This window comes from Carassius auratus, unplaced genomic scaffold, assembly GCF_003368295.1.
Source record: "Carassius auratus strain Wakin unplaced genomic scaffold, ASM336829v1 scaf_tig00035020, whole genome shotgun sequence".
Taxonomy (NCBI): domain Eukaryota; kingdom Metazoa; phylum Chordata; class Actinopteri; order Cypriniformes; family Cyprinidae; genus Carassius; species Carassius auratus.
Genome location: NW_020526190.1, coordinates 48,631 through 65,803, shown reverse-complemented (window position 1 = coordinate 65,803; position 17,173 = coordinate 48,631). Strand labels below are relative to the sequence as shown.

Sequence of the window (17,173 nt, the reverse complement as noted above, 5' to 3'; positions counted from 1 at the left end):
TCTGAAAACAAGGAAGTGCAATGTACAACTAAACAAAATGGACTTTAGCTGTCAGCCCAAATGACACCCTTCTTGTGAATTCAAACTGTGAGAAGGAGGACATAAAAGAAGAAAGACACGGGGGAAAATAAATATTAAGTTAATTCAGAAAGCTATTGGAGAGAAGAAACAATAAGAGGGAATTTAACTGTCATTGTTATTTTGCACTACCTCTAGTTCCTCTATTTGACTCTTGCAGTTTCAAAGGTTGAGCTGAATGTTTGTATGATAATTGTCGGATAATTAGTTATTGACAAAAAGAACTTATTGAAACGGAAGTTCATCTGACATCTCTGTATTTGTCTATACCTCTCTTGTTTGCTTTCACTGTTTTATGAAAAAGCCACAAAAAGGAAGGAAGAAGTTTGTAACAGTGCATGAGAGAGTGAGAGAGGGAGGGACATATACGACAGGCTTATATACACTGTCTGGACGACCTGCTCATCAAAGCGCCGAAAACTGTTTATATTTCGAGAGAGGAGAGGCAAAGCGGGCAGGTATGAAGCTGCTAGACAAATGATTATGAGCTGTGGTTGGTTGTGTGAAGGAATGTCACTGCACTGGTTATAGAAAGAGGGAGGCAAATGGAAAAAGTAGAGGATGAGTGCTGACATATGACACGAAGAGAAGACGTCTTTACTGCTCTGGATTATTGTGTATGCCTATATCATATCTAATACAAAATTAATTTGCATTTAATTCTTTTTCCTTTTAACCGGAAGAGGAACATTTGAAAAAGGAAGATGGTCCGGTAAGTTGAGACAGACTTCGCACTTGTTCTCTTGTTGCAGTCTTGTTCAACTCCTCATCTTCCCCTTTTCAGTTTTGCTGCTCTTATGTTTTGCGCAACAGACTCTTTATTTGTGAGTCTTGCCATGTGTTTTTAAAAAGGCATTTTGTGTGTGTGTGTGTGTGTGTGTGCATAACTGCAATGTGCAAGGTGTATTTATATGCTGATGCATGTCTGGCTGCACGTGTATGTGCAATTCTGCAAATGCACTTGGTGGTTTGGTAGGCCGTGGTAGAGTGTACTTGTTTTTGCATGTGCTTCACCATAACACACACACACACACAGTTTACCCTCTATATCTATAAAGTAAATTATTTGGAGACTTTTTTTTTAAATGCATGAATATATTTGCATTAAATAACAAATTCAAAATAATTTGGATCAATGTGCAAAGAAATAATGCTAGAGATTTTCTCAAAACTTTTGTTTTTTTTTAAGGTTTTCTGAGGCATTTTTGCAGTTAAATTTAAACGTGTCAAGATGTGGATGTTTTAAGTAATTTCCCCTTGAGTTCAGACAGGTGTTCTAACCACAGGTGTAGTTCATCATATTAACTATGTATGTTTTAAACTAATATTACACCACACTGCCACAAATTTTGCAAATATTTTGTCTTTTTTTTTTTTAACAACATGCTGCTTTTTATCATTTCAAACCCAATAAACTTATTTTGGGGAAAATGTTTGGCTTGCGTCCAGTTAAGTTGTCCACAAAAGTATATTGTGCCATTATGTGAAACCACTCTTTTACATTATCGTCTCTAGAGTATCTGACTCTAACAAAGGTTAATTTACACATTGAACAGGTGGTTCCACAGAGATCTGTCTGGATTAGACGCAGAGAGTGTTTTGAAGACCCGAGGTGTCCATGGCAGCTTCCTGGCCCGACCCAGCAAGAAGAATGTGGGCGATTTCTCTCTGTCTGTCAGGTACAGCACTTTTGGTTCGATGTGTAAAAATATCCATCTTCAGCCACTTTTTATGTCATTTAAAAAAAAATTAGATTCTTAGGATAAGCTGAGGTCAGACTGCGTGATAGATAGCCTTCATAGCTTTCTGTTTCTTTCTGCTGTAGTAAAAGGAAGCGTCTCTGTGTTGGCTAAAAAAAAAACACTTTTTATTTACTGAATGCTTCTGTATTTGACTGGTTTGAGTCCAGTTATTACTTTTTTAATTTTTTCTCTTTTTTTTTGGAATAGATTGCAAGTGTTTTTTTTTTTTTACTAGACAGACATCACATACAATGTGGCAATAACTATTTCATTATAAGCTGTGATAATTTCCATCACTTTTCCTTTCTTTTCAGAAGCTTTGTTTGAGTTGTGGTTTTCTGAGCTTTAACATATTAATGCATATATATTTTCAAGCAATTTTTTTCTTTTACACATTATCAGCAATGCAATTAAAGGTTCAGTTCACTTCACATAACATTGCAATAATTCACACATTTATCTATACGTGTTTTAATTAATTTTGTAGACGGTAGAACCTAATTAGATTTGTTAACGTTTAAACTGTTAAATATGCTTCGGGCTTACAATAATTTGTTTCCCTATGTGTTTAAAATACAAGTGTCTGCTTAATAATGGAACATTTTTCAGATATTTTTGTACAATTCTTTAAGCTTTTAATTAATAGGATATTATAAACATAAAAAATGAAGGGAGAGGGGAAGTGAATGGGAATTCCCAAGAGTCCTCCATTTACATGTTAGTATTATGTCTCCTCTTTACTGTGCCACATATCTGATGTGTTGTTTCGTCTGGTGCCAAACCACTTAACCAAATCTAGTTTGCTGGCACACTTGAACACAGCTATTTTGGGATAATGACTTATTCTCAGAAAGACAAACTTTCAAACCTTGAAAAAAATGGATGAATATGTTTGGCTAATAAAAATCTGTGACAGAAAATATTACTGCCATCGTTTGTGAAAAAGACTTCAGGTCAAGTAATTACTTCACACTACCCATGCAGTTTCTACATCCTTTGTGAAGTTACTATTACTCCATATCCTGTGACATTATGTTCTCTTCAAACCAGTTTATGTTTGGGGACATGGATTAATTATTTTGAGATGCCTTGTTTTATTAAATAACAAAATAATAAAATTTTACTGAGCATGGTGCATCATCAGTCCCCTTTTCTTCTCTCCCTCTATCTCTCAGAGTGGGAGACATGATCACACACATTAGGATTCAGAACACGGGGGATTATTACGATCTGTACGGTGGGGAAAAGTTTGCAACGTTGGCCGAATTGGTGGAATACTACACTGGAGATCATGGAACTCTACAGGATAGAGACGGGACCATTATTGAGCTCAAATACCCTTTAAACTGTTCTGATCCCACCACTGAGAGGTAAGCCATCATGTGACCCTTCATCCTGAAGATGCCCAGATGTATTTACAAAATTAGCTGAACATAATAGCTCATACAAGAAGTTTTATTTGACTTAGGTTTATTCTAATTTGTTTGTGTGACTTAGTTTTTTAGAGTGAGTGTCATCTGTGTTTGCTAACCTTGTCTATGCAAAGTTATATCCACTTTCTCAGTAATGTCAAATATTCTGATTATGATGTTTGCATAGGTTGCATATGGAAATATTCCATTTCAACTATTCCAATCCGTTTGCTTTTCCTACACCATATCTCAATCCATTAACCCCCCACGGATGCATAAATACACATACACATGATATTCATGCTTGTTTCTACTGCTTACTGATACTGAATATATTTATATATGTGACATCAATCATTGTGGCTGCAGTCGTGCTGTTTACAGTTGTTTCTAAAGTTAGGTTGTTATTTTATTCATATCAGCTGGAAGGTCAACTTTTTAGTAAAAAAAATAATAAAGAGAATAACTTAAAAGGTCAAAGTCATAATGTGACATTTTCAGGTCTTGTAATTATGCTACTCCACTGTTTGATGTTAAACTTAATGCAGACATTTGAGTATTTGGAAAATCCTGCTTGAAAATTTTTATTTAATCTGCTGCTTTAGTGGATCAAATAGTCAAAATGTCCATGTAAACATGGCCGCAATATTTTGGACATGGAAAGCCTTTGACTCATAAGGCTAAGAATTCATATTGGTTGTACTGTTGTTGATAGCCTGTCGGTAAATAAAGTATTGCTGCTTTGCCCTTTTTGAGAGTATTAGACGTTTTGTAGATTTAGCAGTGGTATTTTATGCAAATGTATCTATTCAAATAGTGTTATGCTAACTGAGAGCATCAACTTTTATTTAACTACAGAGCTTCAGTGTACTTTAATTTGTTTTTGCTACTAGCTAGTGTGGCTAACAAGAGAGCTAATAGTTCATAGTGTAGCTAAGCTAAAAAACAACAACAAGTTAACTACATTAAATCTTGGCCTAGTAAGTTAGCCACAAGTTACCTTTTTCAACACTGGTCGCTATGCCAAAAAGTTAATGGCAAATTAATTGTAAAAATTGTTGTTACTGGCTACTACTTCCACTGTAAAATTGTGCATGCAAAATGTCCCCTCAGAGGACTTTCCATCCCTGCTGATTTTGTAAAAGTATTTTGTTAGCAGCACATGATTAGCCATTTTATCACACATTGGAATTCTTCCACACTTCTACTTTCAATTATCTCAGAAACCGAGGGACAAAACTTGATACAAATCTCCCAAATTGTTTCCAAAAATACTGTTAACCTTATAAAATAAAAAGTAAAACCAAACAACAGTGGATTCATTTAGTTCAGCAAGAGATATGTTAATGTGATCAGGAAGTATAAATCATATAAGATGGTCTCTTTGGTTTATGATTACACCAAATGCACCAAATTCTTGTCTGTTACTACAGTGCATCAGAATCTGATACAATTTACATTTGGCCATTCAACTCAAGATTTTTTTCACATTACACTGTTATCAGTTTCTCCTGTTTATATGGATCATAGTCACAATACTGGACCTGCATTTGCTAAACATAAGCTTTTTAACATGCCTAATGTAAGCTAGACATCACTTTAGTTAACCTTACTTGCGTTTAAGTTTGTGGATGTTGGCTGTAATAATAAGCAATGCAAAATGCATGTTATGCACAGATATTTCAGACTTCATTCGTTCATCAATTTCCTTTTTTGTCTGCACACAATGTCTGTATGGTGCAAAATAAAAAAAAACTTTACACTTATAAGTGTGAAATATTTCAGATTTATTTTTATAGTTAATGCTATGCATTGGAAAAAGGAACAATAATTCACTAAAATTAAGACTCTAAACAAAAACACACTAAATAGGATTAAACTGATAAAGTTTATTATAAGTTTGTTATAAATGTAATAAAATGGTACGTTAAAGTTAAAGTTAATCATTATAATTTGTAATAATTATGAATAATAAAAAATATAATCATTTTTAGAATACTTTATTATAAATTAAAGTGCATATGTCTAAGACTGCTATCTATTTTGCATTCTTACATGTAATTACTTTTTTCAGTTACAAATGTATATTATATTATATTATATTATATTATATTATATTATATTATATTATATTATATTATATTATATTATATTATATTATATTATATTATATTATATTATATTATATTATATTATTATCTGCATTTTGAGAAAAATGTTCATATTAATATTTGGTTTGTGACCTTTACCCAAGTTTGTGTAAAACCTGATGATCATGTCCACAACAGAAGTGAAAGCATCTGACCTTCCGTGCAAAGGAGAGTACTGATCAAGAATTTGCTTATTTGATTAATGACTTAGAAATAGTGCAGTCTTGAAAATTTCTTATTCATTTTATGTAAAAAATAAATAAATAAATGGTGTGTTGTTAATCCTAAATCCTGTTTATTGTCAGGTGTACGTAAAATGTTGATTCCCTGATTTCAGTGTGGCCTTTTGGATCCCAAAGTTTTACCACCCTGGTCATAGATTTTTCTTTAGTTCTTTATTTAATTTTAATGCACCTTGAATTGCAGTCATACTCCACCCTCCCTCTGCCATGTGTCTGACTTCCTCTTCTCAACTGCGGTTGGAAACTTTAGTTTTGACACATTTGCAAACAGTGACCAGACCCATTCAGGCCTTCCTTCATCTCTCCCCTATCTCTCTCAGCTCTTTGTCCCCCACACTTCTGTCTATCTCTTACTCTTTTTTTGGTCATGCTCATGATGAGCTGCTTGATGGGTGTTGTTTAACGGACAGAGAACCTTAAGTATGTAAACCTGGGTCACATGCAAACTCAGTGGGACACTTTTCGAAAAAAGTGTGTTTTTCATCATGGTTTTAACACCATAGAATTTTCTGGAACATTCCTTCTGGTATTTTCTAGAATTTACAGATATTTAAGGAGAAAGTTAACACAAAAAAAAAAATTCTGTCATAATTTACTTTCCCTAATGTCGGTCCAAACCTGTATTACTTACTTTCTTCTGCATAACAAAAAATATGTTTTGCAATGCTTTTCAACCGTCTTTGTCCATACTACTGGGATCCAGAACAACTGACTTTCATTGAAAGAGTGAATGCTTACATTTAAAGCAACTGAAATGTAGAACATGGCCACCAGAGACTAACACATAAGAGATTCTATGTTGAAAGAAAATAATGCTCTCAAGTCTATCACGCAAGTTCTGATACCTTGGAAGACAATTTGCGATGACAGATGGTATAAAGTTTATACAACTGGCATATTAAATAATACAATTAATGAGAATGTAACTTTCTAAAAAGATTGAAATGCACTGAAAATATTGTTGATTGTTGATGATTAGAAACACAAAGATGTCTGATTGCATGATGACATGGTTCCTTAATAATAAGACAGATGTCCTGCTGATATGTGTCTCAGTCACATGTGCTTAACTTTTGGTCATATGGATATGTTTAGTAAAGACAGAGAACTTAAGATTTGCATTAACAAGATTTAGTCAACTAAAAATATTAATTAGACCATTATAAATGTAAGGGTGACTCCACCTTTTGGTAGCTTCCCCCAGTCTCTGGAATGACTTGCCTATTTCTATTAGATCTGCTCTTCTTTGTCTGTTTTTAAGTCCGAGATAAAAACCAATCTTTTGAGTTGGCATACAACAAGTACAAAGGTATAATTGCACTGTATTTTAGTAATGATACTGTACCGTTTTATAAATTATTTTAGTCTGTTTTGTAATGTGGCATTTTCTATATATATATATATATATATATATATATATATATATATATATATATATAATATGCCATTAAAGTAAAATGACTCAAAGATGTCAAAGATAAAAATTTCAGATGGCATTTAGAGGCTTTTGCATCTGAACTCTTCATATATATATATATATATATATATATATATATATATATATATATATATATATATATATATATATATATATACACACACACACACATAATTCAACGGTTGTAATTGTCAAATTCACCGGTTGTAATTGTCAAAGAGCAATCATGGAAGAACCCCCATTTGGCGATTTAGCAAGCCTCTCTTTTTTTTTCTCAAGACAAGAGAGAAGGAAGGACAAGCTAAAAATACACCAAAGTCTCGAGTCAAGAAATCTTGTCATCAGAAAATTTTCCGACCGCAGTACAGGAAGCTAAGATGTAGAAATTGAGAACTGAGCCCAATTGTTAACAACATTTTTTTGTATGCTAAAGCATGAGGGCTGCCAGACTTTTGCACCATGATTCAAAATTGGATTGCTAATAAACATATGTGCACTGGCAATACAGATGTGACATAAATGTTCAGTCTCTTGCTTTTGCTCTCATGGCTGCATTGGTTTGTGGTGCAGCTGCATTTGGCTCTTGTTTTGTATTTTTAGACTTTAACTGGTTTGTTTACTTCAGAGACGTCAGTTTATTCATGTTATGCATGCAGGGAATACTATTCATATATAAACAACAAGGTACATTTTACTACTACTTTTTAATTTTTTTCTATTATAAGAAAATCTAACAATTACTTTTTCCTCCTTTGTTTTTGCATCTTCAGGTGGTACCATGGCCACTTGTCAGGTCCCAGTGCTGAGAAGCTGCTCCGTGAGCGTGATGAGCCCGGGACGTTCCTGGTGAGGGAGTCGCTCTCCAAACCAGGAGACTTTGTTCTGTCGGTGCTCACCGATGAAATGACCAGTGCTGGTAGGAGGGTCTCCCACATCAAGATCATGTGCAATGTAAGTGAGCTCACACATGAATGATTGTGCGTCATTCCTTGATGAATAGGATGTATGCTATTGGTCATTTAGATATAGAACATAATGGATCTAAGAATGTACTTTTATATAGATCTTAACAACTTGATCAATGACACAGCATTTAAAGGTATAGTTCACCCCAAAATGAAAAGTCTGACATCATTTGTTCATCCAAAATGTTGTTCCAAACCTCAGCAGAAGAAAAAAGATCACACAGGTCTGGAACAACTGGAACATCACTTTAGAATTGTAAGGTTCTATCTGCATTGTGAATGGTTTTGAGATATTGAGCTTAAATTTTTTATATTTTATTTTGCATTCCATATACTTGGTAGACAGAACCTTTTTGCTTTCTAAATAAAAAGTCCCAAAAGTCCACCACATAGTGTAAATAAATTAGTCTCAAAATAAGAATTTGTGAATAACTAAATTTTGGAATGAAATTTTTAGAATAACTAAAAAATGTCAGATAGAAATTTAGAATTCTAAGGTGATGAAATACCAAAAATTAAATAAACTGCTTCAATATATTTGCACTCTGACATATATACTGTACACATTCACATAGTATGACATGTGTACGTACAGATTCATACAGTTTGACATACATACATATAAACATGCTTGACATACTTAGGAACAGTAAAGCATTTAAATACATATGGTACACACATTACGACACTGATTCACATGCTTGGGCTTACCTGAAAAACGCACTGGACTTTGAGTCATGAGTGTGTGTGAATGGCGGCGGGGGTGGTCATGCTCCACTCAGGGCTCTAAATAAGCACTATTGTGCTGTTGAAATGAATAGTTGAAGTATACGGCCAACGGAAAATCAGGTCAACGCACTGCCTGTCAATTGTTTATTTATTCCACTGGTATGTGCGTATGCGTATGTGCTTTAGTGAGGTTCAAAGCAGAAAAAGCACCGTCGTTGCATTGTTACCCTCTGAGCAGATTAACAGAACAAACTGTGTTCTGTGAAGACGGTTCTAATCGGCTCAGAGAACCAAACAATTCTGTTAAGGCCTAAAACCTTTTAAATCAGCCTATGCTAACCCTATTTTATCTAAGAAAATGTAAGCTCTCACCAGTGGACAGCTTCTGTTAATCTGATTTAAAGACACAGAGAGCTTTTGTGTCGCCGTTTTGGTGATGTTATTAGCACATTTTCAAGCAAAACGTTTGGTTTTCAATAAAACATATGCTTCACAAGATTATGAGAACAGGTTTTTGGAGATTCTCAGCACGGCCGTCGTGAATGTGGTGGAACTGACTTCAAATGAGGCACATCCTCTTAAAATGTTGTTCAAACGTAAATGCAGTAATCTCAAAGGAAATGGCGTTCATGAGTAAAACAAAAAATATATATAATATGCTTTCTCTCACAGTATAAATATTTCTTTAAACTGAAAAATACACAGCTGTCTTGTCTTTATATTAAAATCATTTTAATAATTATTGAAGGTCAATTTTGGCATCCAGTTAAGGTGCCAGTGAACGGCATGTTACCCTTGAGTATGAATTCAACTGACTGATTCACTTTTCATTTCTCATGCACATTGATTTTCAGAATGACCGTTACACAGTTGGCGGAAAAGACGTTTTTGACAATTTGGCAGACCTTGTGGAGCATTTCAAACGCACTGGTATTGAGGAGTTGTCTGGGACAATGGTTTACCTCAAACAGGTGAGGAACATTTGTAGGGAGTGAGAGGTTTTTTTTTTTGTTCATACCAACATAAATGTCAAGCTAGATGCTCAACTAAACCACCAGCAACTAACCATCTACTGGTATTAACCACAGCACTGTGGAAACTGACTGTAAGGTTTGGTCATGTTAGCTTATGCAGAAATTATTGATAAATTAAGCTGAAATGTTTGATCTAAAACCCTTTGAAAATGTTGTAAGAGCATCTGTTCTGCAGAGGTAAAGAGATTTGAATGGAAGATATCTGTGAAATAGAGTTATTGATTAGTGTGACAAAACGGCACATCACAAAAAAACTGTGGGAGGCACCTTTAATGTAGTGATTAATCTTTGCCCTTTCTGTCTGTCTGGCTCTCTCCTCCTTTCTGTTGTGGGTCTCCTACTCTTTTCTGTCTGTCTGTGTTGATGTTTCGCTCTTCTCCCTGTTTGCATTTGTTTCAATGTCTATCCTTTTCCTCAGCCTTATTACTCCACAAGGTTGAACGCAGCTGATATTGAGAGCAGAGTAAAGCAGCTCGACCTGACCTCCGATAACATGGACGGGGCCGATAAAAAGATAAAAGCTGGGTTCTGGGAAGAGTTTGATGTGAGTGGCATGTTTAAAGGTTATTCCCCACCTGCTGCAGATGAATCACAAGTCCTTAATGCAAAAAAACAAAAAAAAACTATTTTGACAGTAATGCTACTTTTGTAAAGAAAATACATTAAAATATCTTAATATAGACTTACTGCTTTTCAGTTAAAATAACCTGTTTTATAATATGGACCAGCCTAAAAAAAACACCTTTTTAAATGTGATTTGATTTGAGCTAAACAAATCATATTTATGATAAAATCTTTGTCATATTTGATTATTTTGTCAGATTGTTGAGCATTGACTTGCCTAGGAGAAACCAAAATTGCAAAAACTGAAAATAAGCAAATAAGTAAAGAAATCTTTAATTTAAATTAAATTAAATTAAATTAAATTAAATTAAATTAAATTAAATTAAATTAAATTAAATTAAATTAAATTAAATTAAAACAAAATTCTGCAGATTAGTTAATGTGAGTAAAAAAAGTTTTAATCCCTTACAAATTTTGAAAGATTTGCATTGCAGTTTTAGGTTAGGTTCTTATTGTTCTTTCAAAGCAGTTAGATCTTAAGAGATAATTATTAGGATTTATTTAAGAAATTAAGAAATTAAATATATTTTATTTTATTTTGTGTTTTTTTTTCATTAATTTTTTTTACATAAAAAGACAAAAACAGGCATACGTTTAATTGCCATCCATTTTTTCACATCATCTACTTTTACATTAGCTTCTGATTAAAGACAATTCATGCATTTTTACTGTCATTTTTGTAATTATACCAATTTGTACATGTTGATCAACTGTTGCTAAAATTAGTGCGTTTCTACTAAGATGATCACTGGTCGTAGTAAGGTTAGACCACATCCAAACTGTTTTGTTCAGAGCTGTTCTCTACAGGCAGGATGTGGTCATGTGTACTCTCTATCTGTGCTATTTCTGATCTATAAATCTGTTTTTCTTCTTTCAGGCGTTGCAAAAGTTGGAAACTAAGGTAACGAAGAGCAGAGATGAAGGGATGAGACCAGAAAACAAAAGCAAAAACAGATATAAGAACATCCTTCCCTGTGAGCAATGAATCTTATCGCACTACAATATTTCTTGGATAAATATATAAATGAAATATAAGTTTAGTAGTGAGAAGTTACATAAATTGTGACAGTTTTTATAATAATTATTTAATTTTTTTCTCTTTTCAGTTGATGATACTAGGGTTATCCTGCAAAACGCAGATCCCAATGTTGTCGGCTCTGATTACATCAATGCCAACTATGTTGTAGTACGTCCACAACATAAATCACAACATAATCATAAATCTCTCAAATTCTTTCGTTAAAAACCCTCTCTTTTCTCTCCTCCTCTCTTTTTCTATATGTCTGTGCTCCCAGAACAAATTAATGGATATTAATTACCAGAAAGTTTACATTGCTTGTCAAGGCTGCCTCCTAACAACTGTAAACGATTTCTGGCAAATGGTATGGCAAGAAAAGACACGAGTAATCGTCATGACAACAAGGGAGGTTGAAAAAGGACGGGTTAGTAATTGTTGACAATCTTCCAATTCATAATGAATTCAATTTTTTTTTATTTAGTATTATTATTAGTAGAAAATCTCTTGACTGTAAATTTAGCATTTTGAGGTCTATTAATATATAGGGTTTTTTTTTGTTACATGCGCCCTCTGCAGAATAAGTGTGTGCCATACTGGCCAACTGCTGACGAAGAGCATAAGGAAGCAGGCAGATATGTGGTGACGTTACTGTCTGAGAAGGATGCTACTGATTACAAGGTCAGAGTGATGGAGCTCACAGCAACACACCGGGTAAGGAAACTGTCTTTTTCAATACTTCTGTGCGATCATTCACACTAGCACACAGCACATTTCTGCATACAGCACCTGCTCCCAGATTCTGTCCATGTATTTCATTCTCTTCCAATGCATATCATACCTTTGCCTTGATAAAACAGTTTGAAGAAAAGAGGATTGTCTCTTTAAAATATGGACTTTCTGTTATTAACTAACACAGTTGCATTATGGTTATATCAAAAAGTCTAAAGGTGACACCACCTTAGTACTCTAGTTCAAAGATTTTTAAGTAAGATTTTCTTTTTTAACTAAATGTAATATATATATTAGGGTATGATGAGACACTTATCCCATGAGACAAAACACGAGACTGGGTTCACAAGAACGAGATGAGATTTTTTTTTTTTTTTTTTTTTTTAAATCCTCAATGATGAAATATATAGTGCAAATTTTATTTTATTCAAATAAAAAATGCAAAATGCTTAAAAATGTAGGTGCATTTTGAAATCAACTTGTATTTTATAAATTAAACATTTATTTCAATTAATTCTATGCAGTAATAAACATCATGTTAACACTGCAGAAGTGTTACTGACAAGTAATTGCACAAAAATATAAACTTAACTTTAAAGTGGAAATGAAGTAGATTTTCACTTTAATAAAAAAGTATACATAATAAACACAATTTAATGTATCCATTTACAAGAATTAACCAGTAGTTCCCAAACTGAGGGGCGCAGCAAGGCTGAGGGATAGGACCCTATTAAATCCATTTAATTTTTTCCTAGATTCTGTTTTATTTTATTTTTTTCTAAATTCATTTTTTCAAATTAACATTTAATTGTTATGTATTGCTGTACTCCTTTTTAATAGTTACATTAAATTATATCAATTAAAAAGCATGTCGAATTAATCAAAATCATGAAACTACACATTCCACATAAATCTATTAAAAGTTTAACAAAAATTTCAAGTTTAGGGCCCTATGAATTTTTTTTTTAATATATATATTATTTATATTTTTTTATTGTTACCTAATTCTGTGTTTTAGCATGTCTGATTCTTTGAATGTATAAACAACTTAATTTATTAATTAAATTTTTTCTTAAAGTAGCCTTTTGAATTTTTATCAAAATGAAGGCATAAAACATACATTTTATTTATCATTTATCTGTTGTAGGTGATATGATGCTGGTTTTACTCAGATCAATCAGTAAAATGTTCATGAAGTGACTCTCAGAGCAGTTTTGGAGACGTTGTTCATGTGTTTCCGTCCTCTCTGTTTTTATGACTGGATAGGATTACACTGCGTAATTTCCCGCTTATCATGTGTCCACTTGCCTGATGTGAACATAAAATATCTTACATACCACCACTTATGGCCAGTGTAATGCAAATATATTTGAGAGATCTGGAGTAAAAATAAATGAGAAATCCTTAAATAAAAAAAAAAACGTTATTTTATCTGATTCCAGAAAGAGCCAGCTCGCACCATTTGGCACTACCAATATTTGAGCTGGCCTGATCACGGCGTGCCGCAGGAGCCTGGTGGAGTGCTCAGCTTTCTGGAGCAGGTCAACATGAAACAGCACGAACTGTCTTCAACTGGACCCATGATCATCCACTGCAGGTACTTACTCTCAAAAGAGCCTCTTATACCTTCATCTTCCACTTGGGTGCTTCATCATGAGCATAAGACATGCTATTTCATGCTATATCAAATGATCTGAATAGTCTTGACATTTTATGGACAGTATTGAACACTGATGCAATATTAAATGCCACTTATTTTGTGTTTCTCACAAAACATCTTTGGGAGAACCCAATTTTCAACTTTTTGTAGTCAACTTGTCACATTTACATGTTGCTCTTTAGTATTAACGTTCTGTGGGCGTTCAGTGTCTCAAGACCTCTGCCAGCTTGAAGAGATAACTTCAGTTATTTGTTGATTAATGTGTTTTGGCAGTGCTGGTATCGGACGAACAGGAACCATTGTGGTGATCGATATGCTTATAGATACCATTGATGCTAAAGGTGAGTTTATATCACTCTGTATTGAGGTTTTGAGGTTTTCTTACTTTCACTATGAACCAAAAAAAAACTGCTTTCTGTGAGGCTTTAAAAAGTCAGCAGCCTGCTATCTGGAAACTTGCTGGTTCAGTCCCTAGCTGAAGCAAAATATTAGCCATTGTACCCTTCAGGAAAGCACTTAAAACCCTTAGGGATTGTCCTGGTAATACCTTCATGGTACCATTCTTTGGCAGCGTCACATGAAAGGTTATAGGCTCAATTCCCAGAGAACTGATGAACTGATTAAATTAAAACCTTGAATGTGATAAAAGTATCTGCTAATTGCATAAACACACTAATTTATTTACTGAGTTGAGAATTTATGTATTTAGGTTGTTTTTACTCAAACCTCTGGAATCCTAATTTTTAATTAATCCCAGCTCTTAATGAGAAGTTTACAGTTTTATTTAAGCTTAAAAACATTTTAGAGAGGTCAGTACTGTTTCAGTATTCACCTTTATCTCTAAACATTAATGAACATTACCATGGCAAAGCTATTGCTACTAAAGGTTAATGCAGTGCAATCAGATTGATTAAAGCATTGTAACCTGTGAATGTCCTCAGGCTTTCTAATATGTTTAACTACTATGCTTCCTTTCTAAATGCTCCAGATGTTTTAACACAAATAAATACAGTTGGTCTTAAAATCTTATAATAGGCTTATTCTTAGTTGTTGCAACCACATTTTCAGCCTAGATCCTGGATTAAACATGGTAGCAGTTTTTGCAAATGAATCTAAAGATGTTGTTTTTGTCAGGTCTGGACAGTGACATCGACATCCAGAAGTGTATTCAGATGGTTCGAGATCAGCGGTCTGGCATGGTGCAAACCGAAGCACAGTACAAGTTCATCTACTTGGCTGTGCTACAGTATATAGAGTCGACTAAACTCACACGAAGGGCTGTCATGGTAAGAAAACGGCTGAGGATCATGGTTGGAGGTTTTTGAAATGCACTAAAAGCAATGAAAGCAAATTAAGCTAATATTTGGTTTGAGGTTATTCAGATTTTTTTATGGAATTAATACTTTTTAAAGCAACAAAGCATTAAATAAAAAGTGACCATAAAAAAATTTATAAGGTTACAAAAGCATTTTTATTTCAAGGAAATCCTGATCTTTTGAACACTCTATTAATCAAAGGATCCTGGAAGAAAAATGTGATGAAAAAAATTTTCCCCACAAAACTATTACACAGCACAACTGATTTCAATCTTGATAAAAATGGATCTTGAGCAGCAAATCAGTATATTCGAAGGATTTCTGAAATCATGTGACACTGAAGCCTGCAGTTACTACACATTGTAATAATATTTAATGATATTACTGTATTTTATTTTGGTCAAATAAATGCTGCCTTGGTGTGCTTATGACCCCAGACTTTTGAATGATAGTATATCCATTTGCCTTCAGAACAGTTCCCATGCAATATCTTATCAAAGTCAACACCGTAAAAAGGGAAGATAAGACTTATATCCTGTGTCTCCCATCTGTTGTACTTAGTATTGATATTGATTTATTTTTATTTTTTTTTACTTATTGTTACAGGAAACAGAAACCGAATATGGAAACCTCTCAATTCAGCCTAAACACCAGAAGGCCAGTCGCAAAACCTCTTCGAAGTAAGTAGAATTCTGCTTGTAGTGTATCCTCCAATACTCCCAAAACCATCCAGAAACATTCCTCTCACATCTCCTTATCTTTCCCAAACCGATGAGCAGTTAAGTAGGCGGTTCAAAGATCTCTCAGTCTCATGGCCATTTTTAGAAGCATAAGAGCCGTTGTGCAATATCCCATTGGAAGAGAAAGGGAGGGATTGGGTTGGATATGTTATCACAGATCTGGTATTGTTTCAGTTTGATCCTGCTCTAATCACTGAGTTGAACTAACCATTGGCTTACTGGACAATGTTTGGCAAGCCTCTCTCTCACGTTTTGTGGTTTGGGTCAATTGATAGCTCAAGCTGCTGACAAAAACATTAAAACTTTGAAACATTAAAAACTCGTTCACTCCTCTATCCGTCTAGAAGTTGGGATGATTATGATGATTATGCTGTACGTTTATGGATAATCAGTTATACTAATTTCTTTTCTTTTGTCTAATTTTTATTTTTTTTCAGAAAAAATGAAGATGTTTATGAGAATCTGGGAGCAAAAGGAAAGAAAGATGTCAAAAAGCAGCAGTCGGAGGATAAGAAGAGTGGCTCTGTCAGGAAACGATAAAAAGAAAAGAAAAGATGAAATTAAATTTTGCTTCATTATTGTACAGCTTATTTTAAAATAAAATTACAGCGGGTTTAGAGAAAACTGTGCCAGGGTTTTACAAAGTTGCTATTTGATCTAATCAAACAAATCTTGCTATGTTTTTTCTATGTCTATTTGTTGTTTTTTTAAATATTTAGTAAAAAAAGATAAGTAAATTCACTTAATTGTAATTGATATAAATCATCCACTCGTTCTCAGTTTTAATAAAATGCTTGTCCAAAGACTGTTATCCATCGCCATTGTTACACATCTGCTGCAATAAAATGAAGGTGTGTTTGCATACATTTTTTTATTTTCCGGGAAGTTCTTGTAACTGTACGGCCGAATGGAAAGGTTGATGTCCTGGGGAGATGATATGCACAAACCCTGGCCTGATGCCAGAGAGAGGGACCTGTATCATTCAAATTCTTTACATCAGACAGAGAGCTGAAGACATCAGGGTCAAACGTGGCCCTTGATCAGTGAACCCCATACAGGCCTGACCTTGTTTAACACAGAGGCACAGTGGGAAAAAACATTAGGAGAAATGAATGAACTTTACACAGCGCCACATGAGCAACAGAACAATGTGTCAGAGAAAAACTGTGGGATAAAGTGCATGGTTTGATTTCGAGGTACAGACCTAAATTATGAATATTATGATTGGGTTTAAAATGTTATGTTTTTCAGTGTTACCCAACTTCTCTATACTGTCAGAAAATTTCCATATATTGT

General features: G+C 33.9%; 1 protein-coding gene across 1 annotated transcript; it reads left to right on the top strand.

Moving 5' to 3' along the window:
• The first annotated feature begins 406 nt into the window (after positions 1-406).
• On the top strand, positions 407-16,682 carry LOC113081688 (tyrosine-protein phosphatase non-receptor type 6-like). The gene is made up of 16 exons (XM_026253716.1): positions 407-536; positions 762-790; positions 1,635-1,757; positions 2,996-3,190; positions 7,833-8,013; positions 9,611-9,727; positions 10,209-10,334; positions 11,292-11,388; positions 11,521-11,600; positions 11,710-11,856; positions 12,009-12,143; positions 13,604-13,758; positions 14,095-14,162; positions 14,956-15,107; positions 15,744-15,817; positions 16,315-16,682. The coding sequence occupies exons 2-16, from the start codon at positions 783-785 to the stop codon at positions 16,415-16,417; spliced, it is 1,761 nt and encodes a 586-aa protein (XP_026109501.1). The 5' UTR covers positions 407-536; positions 762-782; the 3' UTR covers positions 16,418-16,682.
• Positions 16,683-17,173: the final 491 nt, after the last annotated feature.

What these genes read in the sequence shown, in the direction of transcription:
- LOC113081688 (XM_026253716.1), top strand. An exon ending in GATTTCTCTCTGTCTGTCAG is followed by an intron (nt 1,758 to 2,995) that starts GTACAGCACTTT and finishes TCTATCTCTCAG; the next exon opens with AGTGGGAGACATGATCACAC. An exon ending in ATATAAGAACATCCTTCCCT is followed by an intron (nt 11,389 to 11,520) that starts GTGAGCAATGAA and finishes TTCTCTTTTCAG; the next exon opens with TTGATGATACTAGGGTTATC.